General features: G+C 47.6%; 1 protein-coding gene and 1 long non-coding RNA gene across 2 annotated transcripts; one reads left to right on the top strand and one right to left on the bottom strand.

The window, feature by feature from the left end:
- Nucleotides 1-5,479: 5,479 nt before the first annotated feature.
- nr2f5 (nuclear receptor subfamily 2, group F, member 5) lies at nt 5,480-22,552 on the top strand. Its single transcript, XM_052065227.1, has 4 exons — nt 5,480-6,431; nt 14,938-15,218; nt 15,885-16,131; nt 21,658-22,552. The coding sequence occupies exons 1-4, from the start codon at nt 6,038-6,040 to the stop codon at nt 21,978-21,980; spliced, it is 1,245 nt and encodes a 414-aa protein (XP_051921187.1). The 5' UTR covers nt 5,480-6,037; the 3' UTR covers nt 21,981-22,552.
- LOC127600693 (uncharacterized) lies at nt 16,302-19,352 on the bottom strand. Its single transcript, XR_007962396.1, has 2 exons — nt 17,264-19,352; nt 16,302-16,822 (listed from the first exon to the last, which is right to left on the bottom strand). It is a non-coding gene; the product is annotated as an uncharacterized LOC127600693 (long non-coding RNA).
- Nucleotides 22,553-23,415: the final 863 nt, after the last annotated feature.

Genomic DNA, 23,415 nt, shown 5'->3' with positions numbered 1-23,415 from the left:
ATTGTCCTTAGGTGTGAGTGTCAGCGCGGATGTTTTTTCGTCACTGTGTGCCGTGCGATTGGCTGGCAACCAGTTCAGGGTGTCCCCCGTCTGCCACCCAAAGACGGCTGGGATAGGCTCTGGCATGCCCCGCGACCCTTGTGAGGATAAAGCGGATCGGAAAATATAAATGGAAAAAAGAAAATGGAGATTGTTGGCCGGACTTGTTTTGAACGTAAATATCGGGACACGTAGACTCTAAACACGCGAAGTGAGGGAGGAGGGGGCACCGAGTGGGGGAGGGGCATACAGCAGCGGATAACCTCCAGCAGAAATGAAGCTGTTAGCAAACATGTCATTCTGAGCTTTTGGTTTCTATTTGGGCCACGTGCTCGGGTTACGTACCTAGTTCTGTTTTGGGGGGTGGAGGGGGCATGTCCCCCCATTTTCCCCCCCTCTTTGCACAGTCCCTTCACTGCAGTATTGGTGGGTGCTGGCGGTGCCGCTGTCAGGCGGCACTGCCGTAAATTAGCGAGTGGCCCCGATGTTTCCTAGGCCATGCGGCACGCTCATGTTTACCAGCCCTTGTTGCCCCTCGACCCCCGCCACCGCCGTGACACCCATGCTGTGTGCCCCGTCTCCAAAACCACGCCATCCATCACAGGCAGTACTCTTTCATTCATTCATTCATCTTCCGAGCCGCTTGATCCTCACTAGGGTCGCGGGGGGTGCTGGAGCCCATCCCAGCTGTCTTCGGGCAGTAGGTTGGGGACACCCTGAATCGGTTGCCAGCCAATCGCAGGGCACACAGAGACGAACAACCATTCGCACTCACACTCACACCTAGGGACAATTTAGAGTGTTCAATCAGCCTGCCACGCATGTTTTTGGAATGTGGGAGGAAACCGGAGCACCCGGAGAAAACCCACGCAGGCCCGGGGAGAACATGCAAACTCCACACAGGGAGGCCGGAGCTGGAATCGAACCTGGTACCTCTGCACTGTGAAGTGCTAACCACTGGACTACCGGGCTGCCCGCAGTACTCTTTCAGTGAAGATATCCTGTCGATCGGTGAGGCTTAATGTTTTCCGGCATCGGGTTCCATTTGGACTTAGCCCAGTGTTAGAGTTGGGCCAAGTGTCAAGGCGCATCTTTGAGTGACGGTTACATTTCTTGTTAGCGCGTTAGGATATCATCTCCAGGATGGTGTTTGATGCCCCGCGACATCCGTGCGGTCGTCGCCGGCCATCAAGCACTGTGGAGGCTTGAGACATTTTCTTTTTGTCAACACATAAAGCGGTTCAGATAACGGATGGACAGACATACAAATGTCATTTGTTATTAAATAAAAACAGACCCGGCTCGAGTGTAAACGATGGTAAGATGTTCACGTCCTCTTCTTCTCATCGCGAGCGCCTTTGGATAAGGTTCTCGCTGTGATTTTTTCCAGAGGTCGAAGTGGGCATAAGTAGAAATGTCCGTATCCGTTTTGGTTGACCATGACCGTAGTTTTTCGCACATTATAAGCGACGTGCGTCAAGTGAGTTCGACTGGTCTAAATTGTCTCCGTCCCGTTCTTTTGCTGTTGTCACACCAAGACATGGGGCAGAATCGATTTGATGGGAAAAGGAGCATTTCAGGGGGAATTCATGACTTAGTCATAGCTCCAAAACGGATTAACATTGTTGGAAATTAAGGCCAATTTCCCGAAGCCAAAAAATAAAAAAAAATACAAATAGCGTGTTTATTAGTGAATAATGGACCATAAATTCCTTTCAGCTTGGGTCACGTGGTCACGGCAGAGTGTGGTGCTGGCATGACCAATAGATTAAGCGGTGAGGAGCGGGGGGGATCAAACGCTTTACCCACCTCGAGTTTCATGTTGACATTTTTTGCGTGTTTTGATTTTTTTTCTATTTTCTCCCATCGATAGAAGTTGTCAAAAAAGATTTGTTTAAATAACCATTCACTTTCAGTGACTTATTTCATTCAGTTCATGAAAAAATAATTTCGTTAGTCAGTAAAATAAAGAAATAATTTTGAGACGGAGAAAATGTTTCTCTTCGTGCACAAAGCACGTACGGAAAAATGTACAGAACGGTAGATCAAAAATCAAGGCCAAAAAAACCCCACAAAAAAAAATACCGTCTGGATACTTACCTCGTATCAGGGTTAGGATTAGTTTTATTTTTATGGTTAATATTTGACCAAAAAAAATACATTTGGTTGTGCGGCTATAATTGAGGTTTGCCTTGATGTTTCTCCTCCGTGTGAGGATGAATCGCAAACATTCGTCAAGCAAGTCTGCTTTTTTCTGCCCAATCCTGCCCGACTTAATCATAAGCCTCCAGCGTATTGAGTTTCACTTTAATTATTGGCCTGAAAAGCCCCTCAAGAGGCGCACTTGGTCAGTAGGCCACACTGGAATCCCCCTAATAGTAAGTCGGGGGGCTAATTGACCGCCAGGTAAGGTTACATGTGACAGCAATTAAGTTGAGCGCCGGGCCAACTTTATGGCCTCTGGGCAGCTTCACTCCAGGACCCCCAAAGGGGGCTTCATGGCTTTGTGGCCTTTTTTTTTTTATGCTTGCAGAGACGCTCCTCTGACAAGAAGTTTTGTGTGCGCTCGCACAATGGAAGAGCATCGCCAACAAGGGATGCAACAAGCTTTCAGAATATCAGCCCCCGACACCACTTTCACCTCAGGAAACCAAATTGGGCGGACGTATGAAGCTTAACGGGACGTGCCAAAAAGGTTTCAAGGACCTCGACCTAAAATCGAACAGGAAGTCAGCCATTTGGGCTCCAAGCAGCCATTTTGGATGAATTCTAGGCCTTTTGCACTTTGACGCAAAAAAACTAAAACTAAAACAAAACAAAAAAAAAATGATAGATAGCCCCCAACCAGTTTCACCGATGGACACAAAATTAGGAGGACAAGCGTTTCTATCATGATTGGGTTACAAAAAAGCAGTATTCAGCACTGTTCACCAACATTGAACAGAGGGTCATCCATTTTGGCTTGAAGCAGCCATTTTGTGCCAATCCCAGTTCTTTTACTTTCACACAAAAAAACAAAAAACAAAACATGAATTGGGTATATGCATTTATCATAAGATCCCCCACCCCCCCAAAAAAATAAATCTAAAGAGCCACTTTCAGGATGGAGCAGGAAGTCGCTCATTTTGGCTCAAAGCATTTTTGGGCCAACTCCGGTTGTGTTTCGACACTTTGATGCTAAAAATAATGAGCCCTCAACGAAATTTGGTGAGCATGTCCATCACAGCAGGAGGCACCCAAAAAGTCTCTCTTTTGCAAACCAACAGGAAGTCAACCATTTTGGTTTGAAGTAGTAGATCAAAGGTGTTGTTGAGTGTGTCGCCCTCACCACTCATTCAACACTAATAATCTGAGGAATTATTATGATAATCCTGAAATTCTTCAAGATTGTACTCGAAACAAAGAAAACACAAGGTGCTTTGAACTGGACTATTTAGAACACACGGGTGTCAAAGTCAAGGCCCGGGGGCCAGATCCGGCCCGCCATGTCATTTTATGTGGCCCGCAGGGGCAAATCATGTGTGTCAACTTTCACAATGCTTGTTGAAATCAGTCCTGAAATTTCAAAATTGTCATTTTAAATTGTATTATGTCTCAAAATAATAAATAATGTTGAGATTTTGCATCGGCCCTCCGAGGAAAGCCGTAACTTTGAAGTGGCTCACGACAAAAAATGAGTTTGACACCCCTGATTTAGAATATTTTCCCCTCCTTCAAGGACCCACAAAAATATTCTGTATAATGCCCGACAAATGTTTTTCATGACGTCATTGAGTCATTTGGTGGGTTTGATCGTTTGTTTTGTTGTTTTTTTTACTATCTGAAGCCATATCGGACTTCACCCAACATGATCCTGAACCATCATCGAGCAAAGAAAGAACCTCGGGTTACAAGTCGCTCTTCCCGAGGGAAAACTTGGTGTCATTTGAGGAAGATGGCCAACACAAGTGAGTAGCACTCAGCTCCACGTCGGACAAATGTGCGAAAGTGATCACCGGCGCGCCAGCTTCTTGTTGATGAGATTTACAGACAGTCACATCAACACTTTGTCAAATGGCCAACAGTTTGCTGATGGCACCTTTTGCTGTTGGCTCCCGTGTGCGCGCTTGTTGTTGCAAGATTGTCTCCTTTCATCCAAAATTGGCTTCTTTGTGGGGACTCCAAAAAAAAAAAAAAAAAAAAAAAAGGAAAATGAACGAATGCTTCCAATGGAGCATCGAGGGGTATTTATTTGCCTACATTGTGACATCTGTGCATGCTCGTTTGCTTGCAAGGACGTTCCAAACTGCAATGCGTTTGGATCATTTTATTGACTTATAATGCCGTCCTAAATGTCCCTTATGCGTGCACAGGCGCCTTAAAAGTTCAGAGCAAGACGTGAGTTGCTTACGCAAAAATTTGAAGGCACTTAACGAGTCTCGAAATACTTGAAACGCGCATTGATAGTCGTTCTTCTTTTTGGAAAAGTAGTGTTTTCAAGACACGATTAACAAAGAAGTAGAACTTTGTACTTAGGATTCAACAATCAGTGGAGCCAATTGCATGGTTGTCCTCTGAGTCCTGAAGCTTTAAAAAAAGAAAAAGAAAAAGTCATTCCTAACCATGAACATTTGCCCATTTTTTAATCGAGCAATTTATTTTGTGGAGAATGTTTTTGGAGTGAGTAAGGAGTTTTTTTTTTCATTTGATGATTACATTATTCTCATTAAATTATTTCATTTAATAAAAACAAGACAAAATCACAAGCATTTGCCCCCCCCCCCACTGTCCCCCGCCCAAAAGAAAAAACAATCCGATATATTTTTTTTGTTATTGTTTATAGAAAAGCACAAACCTTTTTTTTTGTATATGAGAGGATTATCATTTTTAAGTCATTTAGCCTCTTTTAAAAACTATTCATAGTCCCCTCCTCCAGCCCCCCCCCCCAAGTAGTTTGGAATGATCTTTTTCAAAAATGCATGGCAGTTCTACTGTGTTTTTATTTAGATTAATTTCACTCATCAGTCCCAAAAAAGTAGTTTCCAAAAATGTAAATTAGAAAAAAAAATTACGACATATTTTCAAATCCCCCACCCCACCCCCCAAAAAATTTAAAGTGTCAACTAATTTAATAGTAATAGACAAGCGAGCGATTCTTTTTCTTTTTTTTTCTTTTTCTTTTTTTTTTGCCTGCCAATCAAGCAAGTTTGTCTCCTGTCAATCCGAAGTGAGGTCTCGGACCCAGTGGGCCCCCTAACCCCCAGGCCGACACAGGCGGACCCCCGTTTGTCGCGGGTGAGGGTGAGGGGTGGGGGGCGGGTTTGAAGCCTGACCTTATTTGGCACTTATGCCCTTATATGGGTCAACGTGCCTAGGAGAGGGGCGGGGTGATTGGAGGGCGGGTCACCAGCGAGCGGCCGGTGACCCATCCCACTCACGACACCCCCCCCCGCCACCCCCTCCCCAGATACGCGCTTGGACTCTGGGAGGCGACGCGCGTTCGGTGGACATGCGTGTGTTGTGTTACTTGCATGCACGCTAGAGAGCGCGCACACACTCGTCAGGCGGCCACCCCGCCACCACCATCGACGAGTGCAAGCACCGCGACGTGGACGTGGGTCGGACTCGTGGGGGCCACAAATGTGTTGAAATCCAGCGTGAATCGTTTGGACTTTCCTCGTCGGCGTGCTGAAGATTTTTCTTTTTTTTTTTTTTTTTACATTTGGCCTCGTTTGTGTGTGTGTGTGTGTTTTTTTTCTTGCCGGGACGCTGTTTCCACGAGGAGGACGTGTTTATGGATCGGTGCGCGGCGGCCAGCAGCACCGGGACATCATCCGACGCTCCTCGGTCATGACTCGCCGCTTGCGCGCCTGTCGTGAACTTTGAACCATAAAGAAAGTCTTTTTTTTTTTTTTTTGGTTTTTTTTTTTGGACAGACCCCGATCCCACGTTTGCTCGTTTTGTTGTCCTCACTCGTGCTTTTTTTTTTTTTTTTTTTTCAAAGTGTCCGCGGGATAGCATGGCAATGGTAGTAAACCAGTGGCCAGAGAGCATTTCCGCCGAGCCGGGCTCGCAGCTGCAGATTTGCGGCCAGGATCCGGGCGGAGGCGGCGGCGGCGGCGGCGGCGGTGGCGCGCCCGGGACGCCCGCCGGCTCCACGCCGGGCAACGACGCGCTGTCCGGGGACAAGCTGCCCAACGTGGACTGCATGGTGTGCGGGGACAAGTCGAGCGGCAAGCACTACGGCCAGTTCACGTGCGAGGGCTGCAAGAGCTTCTTCAAGCGCTCCGTGCGCCGGAACCTGTCCTACAGCTGCCGCGGCAACCGCGACTGCCCCATCGACCAGCACCACCGCAACCAGTGCCAGTACTGCCGCCTGAAAAAGTGCCTCAAAGTCGGCATGAGGAGAGAAGGTCAGAACGCAGCTGCCTTTTCGCTCTGTCTGTCTGTCTGTCTCTTTCTTTCTTTGGTTGTTTCTTGCAACGCGCCGACGTTAACCCTTCAACCCCCCCCCCCCCCCGTTCGACCAATCACTTGAGCACGTCAAGAAAATCGTCAGTTGAGTGTACAGCAGTTGCCAGGTCAGCAAGGGAACATTTTTTTTCGCCTTTACAGACTTGACAGAACCCAAGCAAAAGTGTGACGATGCACCCACATGCAAGTGAAATGTCGCCGTGGTTTATCATATTTGCAATATTTGAGAAAAAAATCCCCCAAACAAACCAGCGATTAAATAAGACAAACATGCAGGCAACTTATAAACTGAATTTATTAAAGGCAACATGTCCTTTTTTTAAGCATCACGTGACTTCTCGATTAAGCCTCAATTATGAAGAAAAGTTGATTTTAATTCAAACTGCCATAAGTTTTAAAAAAATAGTTTTTTTTGTTTTGGTTGTTAAATGCTTAATTACACCTGAGTGCATTTTAAACTTTATGGGGGGGGGGGGGGGTTTGCCACTTACCCCCACATTATGAATATATAATTGAGAGGGAAGAAATTTCATCTGTGCTGTATGACAATAAAGTCGTATCCAATCAAAATCCAATATAATAAGTCAGTTGTCATACAGACACATAAGCAGCACTTTTTAATTCCAAATCTTAAAAAAAAAAGAAAATAGCCAGCCAGACCCCCCCCGCCCCCCCCCCCCACTTGTTATGCCCGAGAATCAAAACAGAGGACACCGCCGCCACCTCATCAGTGCTACATTTGTTGCTACATCGGTGCTCTTGTGTTCTATTAACAACAGGTCACTTGGCACCAAATGCAGAGTAGCAGCAAACGTGTTACTGGGTGAAAAAAGGCGGGAGGGGGGGGTGATTTGCCTCCAAGTGCACCTCTTTTCAGTCCTTATTATTCTGAATTGGCACTCTTTTTACAGTCATATTTTTTTTTCTTTTGATTTCCAAAACCTCACAAAACTTATGTGGGTAGTATATATACAGACTGTAGCTTCAATACACTGGAAACAAACCAAATGACACCCGCTCAAAAGGTTTCTTATCATCTCATAGTTGAAACCGCAAATGTAGTGCACACTATGACACTTGAATATCACGTCAAACTCATCAGACTTCAAAATACATGATTGGATTTTTTTTTTTAAACGTACCATAAGACTCTTTGCATCACTTCCACTTACGATCCAGGCTAAACTTGGCTTTCCCCATGACATACAAAGATCCCTCAGCCAAGACGTATCACTTCAACGTGCTCCTTTGACACCAATTACCCATTTCAGAAGTTGTGGAAAGTCGCGTCAGTGTGCTTCCTTCTGCCTTTCTATTGCACATTTCCACCCCCCCGAGTACCCGGAGAGAACCGAGCATGTGTGGCTTTTCTACAGCTACTCCTAACTTTATCCTGCCTTCGCATAAGTGCTATAAAAGGAAACATTTATGTTTCGCAAAAAACGAGATGTAAGTTTTTGTTTTGTTTTTTGGCGGGGGGGGGGGGGGGGGGGGGGTTGGGCCTCGATCGGCTCCAGGGCTGCCAGTTTGACACCAAGTGTTGGCAAGGGTCGCCCAAGGACGCCTCGGAAGTGCCTCTTAAAGAGACAGCTGCCTCTTTTTTCTTTTTTTTTTTTTCCAGCCCTCATTCATAGGCGAGCGAGGTGTCACCTGAAATGCTCCCTCCTGCTTTCGAGGTCATGCACTGCGCGTTCAAGATCTCGATCATTGTGCACAAGCCACATGACCTCGGTCATGCTTGTCCCTGAGGGAATCTCCTGATCAGCTGCGTGGTTTCAAATACAAGGAGAAAAAAAATCAATCAAAATAAATAAAATCAGCCAGAATCTGGTGATCAAAAATCGAACGGGAGCCGTGAAATGAAAAGTGAAAAGACTGCGCCATTTAAAAAAAAAAAAAAAGATTGAGTGATCATTTTTACAATTCAAAATCAAACATTGGCAAGTCACCATTTGCAATTAGACACGCACACCCACAGATAGAATTTTTTTTTCAACAAACTTTTACCAGTTGTAAGGAGCAATTGATAATTTCCTAAATATTTTAAATGTATCTTCTGTGAAGTGATTTTTTTAATTTAAAAAAAAAGGGGGGGGGGGTTCTGGTGCATTTGAGGTCAGCGGGATTAATGTCTGTCTCGAAATCCTCTTTGCCGTCCCAGTGTTTGGTGTTTATCGACACTCGCTCTCTGTCGGACGCCAACACCCCCGAGGAGAAATAGATGTGTTGCCGAACAGGAAGCACACTTTTAAACTGAAAGTCTTTCATGGAAAACAGACAATGTCAACATGAATATTGGAGCGCGGCGCCACGATTATTTCACGGCGACATGCACGTCAAATTGAAGCGAGGCGCTAGCGGCGGCAGATGACCGCAGATGGCAGGGCTTCAACTACTCCTGATTTTTGTTCTCGTTGTTATTTTTGTAGTCGACGCTTACTTGAAGACATTCGCTTGAAGTCGATTAATACAATGACGTCATGAATCGACTTGGCACTCGAGACTTGTAACCAAGTCTCGCACTGTTGGTGCGTATTGTACACAAGGTGGCTGAAAGTACTCAACTCATGTCAACTTTGTTCATGTAGCGCTTTACCTGCAGCTGTGAAAAAATTAATAAAATAACCATAAACACAAACATAATAAACTAAGAAAATCTTAGCGGCTGTCAAATTGGAGCACACACTTCCCAACCAGATGTTGGAAAAAATGTGCCACTTTGATTATGGACCAAAAAAAAAATGTTTATCTGTGCAAAATACTTGTTCTCAAACTATTTCATTTTTCCGAATGAAATTTTCAAGGACAGGACAAAATTGCAGAACAAAAAAAAAAAAACAATAGGCGTAACAACTCATTTTGTACATTTTTTTTCTCCAAAAATAAACTTACTCAAATGTCATTTTTATTCAGGTACGACTCTGCTGGCTCATTACAAATCCGCCCAAAAATACGAAGCCTACCACATCGTAGAGGGGCAGTAAAATACTCAGTGGAGGCGCAACTAAGACATCTAGTGGTGATTGGTGATATTACAGCTTACAACTAGTTGACCCCTGCATATTCGCAGTTTGGCATCTGCGGAGTTGCATAATGACAGATTATTTTTTTTCAATATCTTTTACAATTTGGGTTTTTCAGATTTTTAAGGGGATTTTTTTTTTCGCCACAGTTTCCTCCCATTTTTCATGGAAAATGAATATTGAATGTTTCTCAGTGTTTTTAGATGAATTGTTTGGGTTTGTCAAAAAAACAACACACTCGCCCCATGGGGCAGAAACCAAGTGCCCTGTGACAGTTCCGCGGCAACAGTTGAATAGCGCTGACATTACAGGAAATAGAAACGCTGATCAAGCAAGCGTGCGCTGCTGAAACGGCACAACCGGCAAGCACTAAGATTGTCCTATACTTTTGCTTTTGAACTTGGCACTGGTTACAATCTGAATGGCTCTTTTCCTCTTTGGCCCAGACGACGCAACATCCACGAGTTCCCAAACCAATTCGAATCGTGGACTCGTCAGACCACAGCACGTTTTCCCACTTTGCAGTTCGTCTCAGACGAGCTCGAGCCTACAGAAGCCAGCGGCGGTTTCTGGGATGCAGTTAACAGGGTTTTCACTTTGCATCGTAGCGTTTTCAGTTTTCAGTTTCGTGGCAATATCCTTAACACAATGACGACGACCGGCTATTATTGCACTGCCGCTGAAGGGTTCAAAGGTCGCGGGTTTTCATTGTTGGTTTGTGGACCGTGCCGCTTCCATTCAAAGATTTTTCTCTAGATTCTCTAAAGCTTTCGGTGATATTCTGGTGCATAGATGATGAAGTCCCAAAACTTTATGTTGAGAAACGTCCTTAGCTTACGTTTTGACTGAAACGATGAATGGAACGCTCTCTGGTCAAAGGTAAAACGATCAGGATAAAAAATATATACTATAAAAGTACAGAGATGTGAAAAATGTACCAGAGTACAGTCAACAAGTATTTCCCACTCTCATTTCCCACCATTGATCTTCCAGGAATATTTTGCTGCTTTGGCCAGCCATCAAGCCACGTGTAGACCAGAACCTCCCCCAGGGCAGCCATCTGCATAAAGACGGCAGGCGTTTGTCAGCTGCAAAGTGCGACGAATTTGAGTGTGCGAGTGTTTGGATTGATATCGCCTTGACTTTTCCAGTCGACACGCTAAAAATTTAATGACCTTCTCTCGTGGAGAAGATTGGAATTTCTTCTCCTTGCCACCCGCCTCGAGAGGCTTGTCTGGCCTCTTCATATCGTTGGAAGGCATCGAAACTCGGGAGCGAAGGCGTGTCTTCAGCGGCGTGGGCCGTCGAGGCAGGGTTGTTTTTCCTGCCCCGTTTTTCATTTGCCCGCGAGAACTGGACAAAGACATCAGGCAAGCAAACAAAAAGTTGGCATGACCACTAGACAGGAAGCCAAAGTAACAAACATCAACACTCACACTGGGCTTCAAAAATTGTATCTTTATGGGTACTTTTAATAATATTCATTCATTCATCATCCGAGCCGCTTGATCCTCACGAGGGTCGCGGGGGGTGCTGGAGCCTATCCCAGCTGTCTCCGGGCAGTAGGCGGGGGACACCCTGAATCGGTTGCCAGCCAATCGCAGGGCACACATAGACGAACAACCATCCACGCTCACACTCACACCTAGGGACAATTTAGAGTGTTCAATCAGCCTGCCATGCATATTTTTGGAATGTGGGAGGAAACCGGAGCACCCGGAGAAAACCCACGCAGGCCCGGGGAGAACATGCAAACTCCACACAGGGAGGCCGGAGCTGGAATCGAACCCGGTACCTCTGCACTGTGAAGCCAACGTGCTAACCACTGGACTACCGGGCCGCCCACTTTTAATAATACCTCTGAGTTATTATGATGTGCAAATTAACAAGATAAAACAGGAGGATATGAAGCAAAAAGATGGCATGACGACTAGATGGGAAACCAAAGTAAGAAAGATACTCATGCCAGGCTTCCAAATGTCGCCCTTTAGAGCAAACATTTGAGGTATTGTGCTGTGAAGATCAATTTATTAAACTACGATTATATTAAAAAAAAATAAGAAGAAGAATAAATTAGTTTGACAACTCGATGGGGAAGCTCATGCCAGGATTTGAAATGTTGTCATGATTGTAATATTTAAGTTAATAATATGCCATGGTGGTCGACGGTGGAATTACATCCAAAATAAAGTTGCGGCAAAATAATATAGTAGTTACACACTGTCCCCACCCCCCGGCAAGAAAGTCCCCCAAATAGCAGGACTGCAAAGCCAGAATCCGAGATGAAGTGGGGTGACTGAACTGGAGACCACCAGTGCTGTCAAGTGGATGGCGTGAGGTTCCCCAGGGCTCTGAACTCAGCCTCTTTGTGTGCTTTTCACAGCCGGGTCACTTTGGAGTTTTTCCATTTCGCATCAAGAGACTCACCAGGCTCTTGTCGTTTTATTTGGTCATGCTTGACATTTAAATGGGACGAGATTGAGCACTGAGCCTCGGGCTTTTTTGGGGGTTTTTTTCATTTGTTTGTTTGTTTTTGCTTCTGCTGCTGTTGAGCTCTGTCTTTCTTCTCCCCCCTATTGTTTGAACAGGGAAGTTAATGTTTAGCTGTTTGGACTGCTCGTTTCGTTTTTGGAATACAGATGTGAGAAAAGCGAAACAAACGCAAGGAACGACCCGAATCTATGTGGGAATGTGTTCATCCCCAAATTGAAGCGGCGGGCGCAGTGGGGATACTCGCCCGGTCGCCTCCCGTGCGTGACCCATATTGAGCCAACAGCGGTGCGGAATATAGGTCAAGCAAAAGTAAAACATTCAGAGCAGACACAGCCAGGGCCAAAGTCCCAATGAGGGCACGTCGTAGCAGGGTGGGGACAGATGGAGTGGGGGGGTTCTCTGAACTGTATCCCACCGCTAGGACGCTAACCGTTGTTAGCTCGCTTTTGTAGCCTGTGACAAATTCCGACACTTAACCCCGTGCGCCCCTTCTCAAATGCTCCCTTTCAGTTTCTTCTTCCTGGTTTGAAGTCTGAAGAAGGAAACCCTTTGAATTATTATTATTATTATTATTATTATTATAAAGCCAACGGTGCCCGGCCGTTCAACTACATATGAAGCAATCTTAGCCCCACCCCTCCCTAAAAAATACATAGCGATCCCAGAGCCTAACGTTATCATCATTGATTTGTTCAGTATTTATTATTTTTCTCGGAATGTCTTTTGCAATCCGGGATAGGACATCCATTTAATTAGTTGCCCTCTGTTGACTGTTTTAGCCGTATTCCCAACACAGCTATTGATCTAGTTGGAGTCTGTTGACTACATTACCTATTTGTCGTTTTATCGTTCCAGATCCTTGACGCTGTATAAAAAATCCCTATCTAGTAATTAGGTGTCATTGAAAAGCTTTTTTTTTTTCAGATTTTCCCTTCATGACCATATTTGCGTTTTCTTTCCGTCGATTTGATTTCAATTTGATCTTCCTAGTGCGCGCTCTGACATTTGGGTGACTAAGGTCCGGCATGTTTGCGTGCACTTGAAAACAAACGACGTGACAAGTGGCACTACTCCAAGCTGACGAGCGTGTTTTGGTCGAGCGTGTATAAAAATAGCCGTCTTGGAGTGTGAGTGAGTGTGTGTGTGTGTGTGTGTGTGTGTGTGTGTGTGTGTGTGTGTGAGCATAGCGTGAATCACAGTCAGCCACTCGCTTTACTAATTAATTCAGGAAGTGCCTCATCAAAGTCTGAGAGACGCAGGCAACAGCACCCTCGCAGCCAAAAATTTAAAAATAAAATTAAAGTTGCGCACGCGATGCTTTCTCTTGTCTGTGCGTATCGTGGCGCCCCCTCCTGACTCTTCGAATGCCACATCTCCATCTTTTTTGTGAATCGAGTATTCTGATTTTTTTTCTTTCCAGTTCCAGGTCCATTAGCTTAATGCTAACATATAATGGAGAATGCAATATACAGGCTAATGTAAATTAGCATGACTAATATGGTCATTCGAAACTTTCAAACAACTACAAGCTGGCATGTCATCATTTCACTTTATTTCTTCTTTTTTTTCTTAAGATGGCTTAGCAGGAAGGAGGTTCCATGAACTCAGTGGCAGAAAGGACACCGTTTGTTTTTTTATATGGCGAAGAAAAGGAGCTCTCTTTCCGCTTCTCGCGTGGCCTCTCAGTGACGCTTTCCAGCGGTCGAGTGGATTCTCCTCAGTCTGCGAGATTAACCACTCACCCATATGAGAGACAATTCATTGCTCGCACTCAATCGTGAGCCGCGCGACTGGTCGCGGAGTCCAATTATTTAGATTATTTTTTTATTATTATTATTTTTTTAATTGTATTTGTGTGTGAAATGACGGCAGCCGTTTAGCACGTGGAAGGACGTGTTCCAAACGGCAGCGAAAAGCAGCCCCGAGGAAGAAGCTGTTACTGCTGCCCGATGGATTATTTTACACTTGAATGACTGAGCACGACCTTCAGCGTCGATGCTAAAAGGCGTTCTGGCTGATAACGCAAAGTCAGCAATCAGCAGTCGCCGTGGGAGTGTCAGTTCAAAACGGTTTCAAATTATTACGTATAGTTGCTTTAAAAACAATCTTTATTGTCCTTTGGTCAAAAAAGCAAAACTCCGGAAGTTGCTTTTTATTGTCTTTTTTTTTTTTTTTTTAAACCAGAGATGGTTCAAGCAAGCCTATGGAACTGCTAATTTAGCTTTCAGGATTGCTTGGGTCAAATGTGTTGTTCTTGCAAGCCAGAAGCGGTCCTGGCTGGACCCCCCCCCCCCCCCAGGACATCAGTATTGTTCATGTTATGGAGCAAACCAGGCGTTTCGATGACTTTGAAGCCGACAACTCAAGGTCCCATAGTTACGCAGGGTTCTTAAAAGTGGCGCTTTAACACGGCCCGGTGTCCTCGTTTGGACCGGAGGTGCCCTTTTAGTTCCTGGAAGACGGCGTCCGGCTGGTCCTCCACCATCAGGAAACTTCTCCTTCCAAGAAGTTTAAAAGCTGCTGCGCTCTTGTCGCATCGGTTTGACTTTGCGCAGCTGTGTTTCAGTCCCACCGACCCCCCCCCCCCACACCCCCACCCTCTCACCAGAAATCCCCCTGTAACACAAGACCAACGAACAGGTGTTTTCCGAACACTTGCCATCATCTGCATCGGTTTGAAGGCCGAGCCTCGAGGTCGAAACATTTCCCAGCACGTGCGGGTCTGCTCACACCAAGAACCTCATTCATTGTTCTTGGCAGAGGATAAAGAACGTATGAGTGGGAGAACAGTGAAGCGCTTAGTGAGCCTGACGTTTACTCACATTTCTTCAAAACAGATTTTTCAAGCTGAAATTGTTGACGTTTTTCTTACCGTGTGTTTGTTCATCGCGCCCGAATCTGACCACTTGGTCCCCGCTTCGTCCCTCAGCCGTCCAGCGAGGACGCACGTCCAACTCTCAAAGCAGCCCAGGCCAGTACCTGAGCAACGGCGCCGACCCGTACAACAGCCAGCCCTACCTGTCGGGCTTCATCTCGCTGCTGCTGCGCGCCGAGCCGTACCCGACGTCGCGTTACGGCGCCCAGTGCATGCAGGGCAACAACCTGATGGGCATCGAGAACATCTGCGAGCTGGCCGCCCGTCTGCTCTTCAGCGCCGTGGAGTGGGCCAAGAACATCCCCTTCTTCCCTGACCTGCAGCTCATGGATCAGGTGCGTGCGCGTCTCACTTCCTTCCTCCATTTTCTCTTTCAAGTCATCGTTGAGACAATTTTTCCGGTCTTTATTGTCAAAATATGAAACTTTATTTGGGACACAATGTGGTCAAGATAAAAGTTAAAAAGTTTTCGGGCCAAGAGAACATTCTGAACGTGAATCACCGATTGGGCGATCGCTCACTATGCTGATGTTTGCCTTGGACATTTTCGAAGGATTGTTAAAAGCCGACAAAAGCAAACGTCCTTGGATCGGTTGTTTAAAACGCCAGGCAAAAAACACTTCTGAGAGAGAATATGAAAATTGATTTTATAAAATCTTTTTTATTCTTCACTCCATTCTTTGTTTTTTACATGTTGCACAACTCTCATTTATTGTGCAATAGTTTAATTGTAACATGTATGTGTTACATATTTTGATGCCTTTTTATGCTTTCGAAAACAATTGTCTGAATTTGGCGGGCTTGGAACGGATCAGGGCATTTACATTGAAAATGCGTCTCGACTTACAAACTTTTCTAGTTACAACATTTCTTTCAGAACCAATTCATTTCATAAGTAGAGGTAACTGTATATTGAAAAAAATCAATATTTAGCGATCGTGTCGCTCTCTTGTCTTTCACCTTTTGGCGGCTGACTGTAATGAGGGTTGCCTTGTTCCTAGGTGGCGCTGCTGCGCATGTCGTGGAGCGAGCTGTTCGTCCTGAACGCGGCGCAGTGCTCCATGCCGCTGCACGTGGCGCCCCTGCTGGCGGCGGCCGGCCTGCACGCCTCGCCCATGTCGGCCGAGCGCGTGGTGGCCTTCATGGACCACATCCGCGTCTTCCAGGAGCAGGTGGAGAAGCTCAAGGCGCTCCAAGTGGACACGGCTGAGTACTCCTGCCTCAAGTCCATCGTGCTCTTCACGTCCGGTGAGTGGAGGAAATAATGACGGGCTGAGCCATACACCCCCCCCCCCCCAAAAAAAATCGCGGGGTGAGCATCTGCTTATTTTTCTTTAGCTCGGCCGCACCAGAAATTTCCACTTTCACTTTGTCATTAAAGTTAGAAATTAGAAGGCAGCTGCTTTAAGACCGTGATGAAATAGGGAGTGTCATTTGCTCCCCAAAATATTAGAAACGGCTCCCAGTGTGACAAAATGCAGTTATGCTATTGCCACTCCGAAATATCACAAAAGCCCATCATAAAATGGCACAATTAAGCGCTTAACTTTAGCCTGTACCTCCATCAGATGTCAAATTAAAGGTGAGAGGCGGACCGGTCAATAATTAGAACCCTCCATCCATCCATCCATCCATTTTCCGAACCGCTTAATCCTCACTAGGGCAGCGGGGGGCGCTGGAGCCTATCCCAGCCGTCTTCGGGCAGTAGACGGGTGACACCCTGAATCAGTTGCCAGCCAATCGCAGGGCACACAGAGTCGAACAACCATCCATGCTCACACTCACACCTAGGGACAATTTAGAGCGTCCAATCAGCCTGCCATGCATGTTTTTTGGAATGTGGGGGGAAACCGGAGCACCCGGAGAAAACCCACGCAGGCCCGGGGAGAACATGCAAACCCCACACAGGGAGTTCCAGAGCTGGAATCGAACCCGGTACCTTTGCACTGAGAAGCCGACGTGCTAACCACTGGACTACCCGGCCGCCCCATGGGGTGTGCGTTCACCCGGAGAAAACCCACGCAGGCCCGGGCAGAACATGCAAACCCCACACAGGGAGTTCCAGAGCTGGAATCGAACCCGGTACCTCTGCACTGAGAAGCCGACGTGCTAACTACTGGACTAACCGGCCGCCCCATGGGGTGTGCGTTCACCCGGAGAAAAGCCACGCAGGCCCGGGCAGAACATGCAAACCCCACACAGGGAGTTCCAGAGCTGGAATCGAACCCGGTACCTCTGCACTGAGAAGCCGACGTGCTAACCACTGGACTAACCGGCCGCCCCATGGGGTGTGCGTTCACCCGGAGAAAAGCCACGCAGGCCCGGGCAGAACATGCAAACCCCACACAGGGAGTTCCAGAGCTGGAATCGAACCCGGTACCTCTGCACTGAGAAGCCGACGTGCTAACCACTGGCCTACTGGGCCGCCCATAATTAGAACCTCATATCATAATTCTGACACCCTGAACCGGTTGCCAGCCAATCGCAGGGCACACAGAGACGAACAACCATTCGTGTTCACAATCACACCTCGGGACAATTTCGAGTGCTCCATTAACCTGCCATACGTGTTTTTTTTTTTTTAAATGAGGAAACCGGAGTTTTATATGACACCTCAGTTTGTTTGTTTTTTTGATCGCTCTTGGCATGTTTGTTCTTTTTCAGAGGGCGCACACATGACTTTATCCGCGTAACGAGCTACGGAGGAGCCCTAAGAAACGGCAAAAACAAAAATGATATTCATGGGATGAACCCCGCGCGGCGTTTCCCGTCGGCCGCGTCGTCGGGCTTTTGTTGTGCCTCGCTTTGACGCTGACCGCTTTGGTCACTTTGCTGCGGTCGCCTCCGACGGTGCTGTCACAACCCAGACACCTCGCCGGGAGATCATGATGTGAACAAGTTAACAGAAGAGACCCCCCCAAACCCCTGTGACCCCCCCCCCCTCCACCCCTCGCCACCTTCCCCCATGCAATGTAAATCTTGCTTCCTCCCTGATCCCATTTATTATTGAGTCACCCCCCCCCCGCCCCCCGCCCATCTCACAAGTTAAATTATGTATAGTGGCGGATCGGCCGCCGTGACCTACATGGTTACCCCCTGTCGCCCTCAGCTCGCCATGTGACTTATGCGCACGCACACACACACACACACACACACAGAAACACAGGATACAAAGCTTCCTGTCATTTGCCGGCGACCAATCCCGCCTCTCCTGGCAAAATGCAGACATGTGAGGCTGATGGAAGACTTGACATTGTCCACAGGTGTGAGCGCGAGTGTGAAAGTTGGCCGACCGTATTTTTCACCAGTCCAAAAATGCATCATGAAGAAGGAAAAACAAAACATAAAAAGTGGTCTCGAGTTATAAATCACATCTGGGGTTTTTTTTTTCCAAAATGGCAATAGAGCTCGGATTCGTACCCAAATCCCCGTTCCTTAAATCACGGGTGTGTGTGCTCCATTCAGAATTTAATGCTCTGCCTCCCCAAACACACACAAGGTGGTGCGCGGGCATCTTGATGGCAGCCAATGAGTTCCGGTTGGACAAAATGTCAAACTCTAACCATGGACAACTTTTTCTTTTGTGTTTAAAACGGCTTTCCGACATAACTCGAATCCCAAGTCACATTGTGGCCAAAGATACATTCCTGGTTGCTTTATTGCGGTTTCTTCTTCTGTTCTCTTTTAATGGTCGACGCCGACGTCTTACTCTCAAGTTGGGGGGGGGGGGGGGGGGGCGCGAATTCTACTCCTTCTTCTTCTTCATCCATATCTTCTCCGACTTCCCTTTGGCTTCCGGCAAATTCTGTTGTTGCATGAAGCCTGTTTCTCACCGAGCTACGAAGGCGTGCCGATGTAGCTTGCTAACACGTTCACAAACACTTTTCGAACATTGTTCAACTGCCAAAACTTTATTTTGCTAACAGCGGCAAGTGTTTGCAAAACCGGCATAAGAGAGCGACTTTTTATCAAATGAAGCTGCCACCCCACACTTCAACATAGTTCCTTGCCGGTTCTCAAAACACATATCCAGTCAAACCTCGGTTTTCGAACGTCTCTGTTCTCGACCAAATCGGTTTTCGACCAGAAACGCTGAGATTTTTACACGTCTGATTATGACCGAAAACTGTTTTTCACTCTCTTGACCCCTTTCGGCATCCTTACACGAGGAAGTGACGCTTCCTCGTGATTTATGCAAATCTGACTGTTTTCATGTTATTTCTGCAAAGTGTATTAGCCCCAAATCACGGGCTCATAAAATATTTTCGGATTTCAAACAAATTGCTTTTCGAAAAGCCTTCTGCAACGGATTATGCTCGAAAACCGAGGTATGACTGGATATATTTTTTTTAAGGAGACTGGACGATGGTCTAAGGAAATAACGCTCCTCCCCACATCAACATCATTCATTGACATCAGGATACCACAGGATGGCGCTAAAGCAACCGAGACTTTGGCCACAACGCAGAAAACAATAGTTGGACGATAGTTGTTTTGAACTTCTTGACTACACCAATAAACAAAAATTCGTGACGGAGTCGAGCGCCGCGCCGCTCGTTCCAGCTGTTGTTCAAATGGGAATTCCCGACGCTCGTTTTGGTGAACGACGTCTCCGCCGCGCCCTCTCCGTGCTCCGCCACCTTGTCTGCGCCGCTTGGCGCGGAAACGCCAGAGTGCCCGCAGAGCTGTCGCTTCGGCACGCGAAGCCGCTTTTTTGGGCGGCGGAGGACAGCTTGACTAATCTCCGCCGCTTTGTCACGAACGCGGCCGTCCGCCGCACGCGCACACACACACACACACACACACACACACACACACACACACAAAAACAGTCCAGCTGTCCTCTGAGTAGCAGAAAAGCAAGGCAGTGATTCACACAGCTTGACACGCTATATTTTTTGGGGGGGGGGGTTACATCAAAGGCCAGGGTGACAAAAAGGAGCTCCGATGCAAGCTGACAGGTTCAAACCAAGCAATGGAAGAAACACGAGGGTTCATGCGGGGGTCACGGGCGAAAAGAGAGAGGGGGAAAAAAAAAAAAGCGTCTTTGTTTGGACTTCACACGGCACCAAATCTCTAATGCCCTCTTCCCCCCCCACGGCCCCCACCCCCGATCCCGACACCGAGGGTGTGAAAAGCGTAGTGTGCAACGTAACCCTCCCTACCCGATTTCTCTCAGCTGCGCGGTGGGGGTGGGAAGAGTGCGAGGCGAGAGGTGTAAGTCACATGTCGAGGGCCGGAGTGCTTCGAGTGCCGTCGACATTCACAAACATCAAATCGCTTGTAGCACAACATCAGCTACAGCCGGACGATTAAAACAACAAGCACTAAAAAACTGCCCTAACCGCTGCACGCTGACCTTCATCACCCAGGGCTGCCCCTATGCAACCCTCCATCCAACCGTTTTCTGGACCGCTTAATCCTCACTAGGGTCGCGGGGGGTGCTGGAGCCTATCCCAGCCGTCTTCGGGCAGTAGGCGGGGGACACCCTGGATCAGTTGCCAGCCAATCACAGGGCACACAGAAACGAACAACCATTCGCACTCACACTCACACCTAGGGACAATTCAGAGTGTTCAATCAGCCTGCCACGCATGTTTTTGGAATGTGGGAGGAAACCGGAGCACCCGGAGAAAACCCACGCAGGCCCGGGGAGAACATGCAAACTCCACACAGGGAGGCCGGAGCTGGAATCGAACCCGGTACCTCTGCACTGTGAAGCCGACGTGCTAACCACTGGACTACCGGGCCGCCCCCTGTGCAACCATATTTTAAAAAAATATTTATCTGTTTGCACCAAAACCAAGATGAATGACATATATTCGAAGAGGGTTCAGCCCGGTGGTCCGGTTCGATTCTGGCTTCGCACTTCCTGTGTGGAGTTTGCATGTTTGCCCCGTGCCTGCGTGGGTTTTCTCCGGGTACTCTGGTTTCCTCCCACATTCCAAAAAACATGCGTGGCAGGCTGATTGAACACTCTAAATTGTCCCTAGGTGTGAGTGCGAGTGCGAATGATTGTTCGTCTCTGTGTGTCCTGCGATTGGCTGGCAATCGGTTCAGGGTGTCCCCCCGCCTACTGCCCGACGACAGCTGGGATAGGCTCCAGCACCCCCTCCCCCCCTCTACCCCGCCCCGCGACCCTTGCGAATATACAGTACGTGGATTGGAAAATGGATGGATGGATGAAAACTGAGGACATTTTTGCTACAATTATAATTGCAGTTGATTTCATGAACATAAGATGTAGTTTTAGTCAGCTTTCGTAATTTAATTTCATTTTTTTATTTTATTATTATTATTATTATATTAGGGCGGCCCGGTAGTCCAGTGGTTAGCACGTCGGCTTCACAGTGCAGAGGTACCGGGTTCGATTCCAGCTCCGGCCTCCCTGTGTGGAGTTTACATGTTCTCCCCGGGCTTGCGTGGGTTTTCTCCGGGTGCTCCGGTTTCCTCCCACATTCCAAAAACATGCATGGCAGGCTGATTGAACACTCTAAAAATTGTCCCTAGGTGTGAGCGTGAGTGTGAGTGGTTGTTCGTCTCTGTGTGCCCTGTGATTGGCTGGCAACCAATTCAGGGTGTCCCCCGCCTACTGCCCGAAGACAGCTGGGATAGGCTCCAGCACCCCCCGCGACCCTAGTGAGGATCAAGCGGCTCGGAAGATGAATGAATGAATGAATATTATTATATTATATATTATTTATTTTTATTTTTCATTTTTGTTATTTTATTTCGTGAATGAAAACATGTGTGTGTGTGTCTGTTTGTGCGCAGACGCGATGGGCCTGTCAGACGCGGGCCACGTGGAGAGCATCCAGGAGAAGTCGCAGTGCGCCCTGGAGGAGTACGTGCGCAACCAGTACCCGAGCCAGCCCAACCGCTTCGGGCGTCTGCTGCTGCGGCTGCCGTCGCTGCGCATCGTGTCGTCGCCCGTCATCGAGCAGCTCTTCTTCGTGCGCCTGGTGGGCAAGACGCCCATCGAGACGCTGCTGCGCGACATGCTGCTGTCGGGCTCCGGCTATAACTGGCCCTACGTGCCCGCCGCTGTCCAGCGCGAGCGACCCGTCTCGCTGCACTACAACGACGGTGGTCCCTGAGGAGCCCCCCCCAGAGACCAGGGCAAGCCAAAAAGACTGGACGCAGCCGGAGGCCCGCCCCAACCGCAAGCCATTATACGAAAAAGGACAAACGCCAAAAACATTTTCTTTTTTGTTGGTTTTTTTTTTTCTTGTTGTTTTTGTGGGACCTTTTTGCAGAAGTTTTATCGTGTGTTTATACCGAGAGAAAAGTCCCGATGTGCGGTCCACATGCACGGTGTAGCGTCCATAGCATCGCGGGTGTACGCTGGGTTTGAGGGAGGTTGCGGGGGCGGCGGGGTAACGCTCAGGTTCAAAAGCGGGGGTGACTTGACGGCCAAGAATCAAAAACGGAGACAAAACGAAAATGAATCTTATCATGCCAAAGTGAACGTTTTTTTTGGGAGGTTTCAGTTTCGGGAAGCACGGTGAACTAGTGGGGAACACCCGCATTCCAAAAGCATGCGTGGGGGTTTCATTGAAGAATCCAAATTGTCCATCGGAGTAGATTTAAGGTGTGGCGCAGGTGGTATATTGTGATTTTGGTGGACTTTATGTCTGCACGACTGATTCTGAGTTGGACGTAAACATAATTCGTAATCGATTCATAAACGCAATCTAAATATATTTTGGCGCTTTCCAAGTGCCCACTCCACAGCGGCATCCGCAAGTGGGGATCTTTCACTCCGCAAGTTGCTTTCAAATGTATTTTGCGCGTGGCCATCCCCATGGACGCCCACCATGTCAACTGGGCGCTTCTCTCACGCTGCATTGAAAGGGAATTAGAAGAGCTGGTTCAGTCGGATGGCAAACAGGTCCGATGTGTTTCCTCCCACAACGGCGCAAACGCCGCCTTCTAGGAAACTTGCAAAAGAAAGAAATGTCGAGCCACGTACACTTTCCGACAAGTCCGTTTCGCTTCAATCAAGATCGTGGTAATGCTTGTTTGCCCTACGACCAGTCCAGAGTGTCCCTGAGTTATGAATGTGTTTGTCAAATTTTTTCCTGCAACGGGCTCGTGACCAGTCCAGGTTGTACCGCACTTCTCACATCAGAAGTCACTTTAGCGTCATTGAGGACTCCAAAACAGGAGTGCTTGTTTGTCTTCATGTGTCCTACGATGGAGTGGCGACCAATCTGAGGCATATCATGCTTCCGTTGCCAGAGGTCCGTGGCTAGCAACTAATCTAGTTCGTACCCAGGTTCTCTCGCCCAATAAAACATGTAGTAGGTCAGGGATAGGCAACTCCTTCTGCAGAAAACAGGCGGGACAGCGGCCTTCACGGACAAAGACTCTTAATTGGCTCCGGGGCGTGAATGAGAATGTTCCTCGTGATTGGCTGGCGACCAGTCCAGGGTGCACCCCACTTGTCTCGCCAAGCATTCAATGGAAATCCACCCCCCCACTCCCTGCCCGACCACCCCTTTAAAAAGGCAAGGCACTTGCATGGTGACG

This window comes from Hippocampus zosterae, chromosome 5, assembly GCF_025434085.1.
Source record: "Hippocampus zosterae strain Florida chromosome 5, ASM2543408v3, whole genome shotgun sequence".
NCBI lineage: Eukaryota > Metazoa > Chordata > Actinopteri > Syngnathiformes > Syngnathidae > Hippocampus > Hippocampus zosterae.
This window is presented reverse-complemented; position numbering and strand designations above follow the sequence as displayed.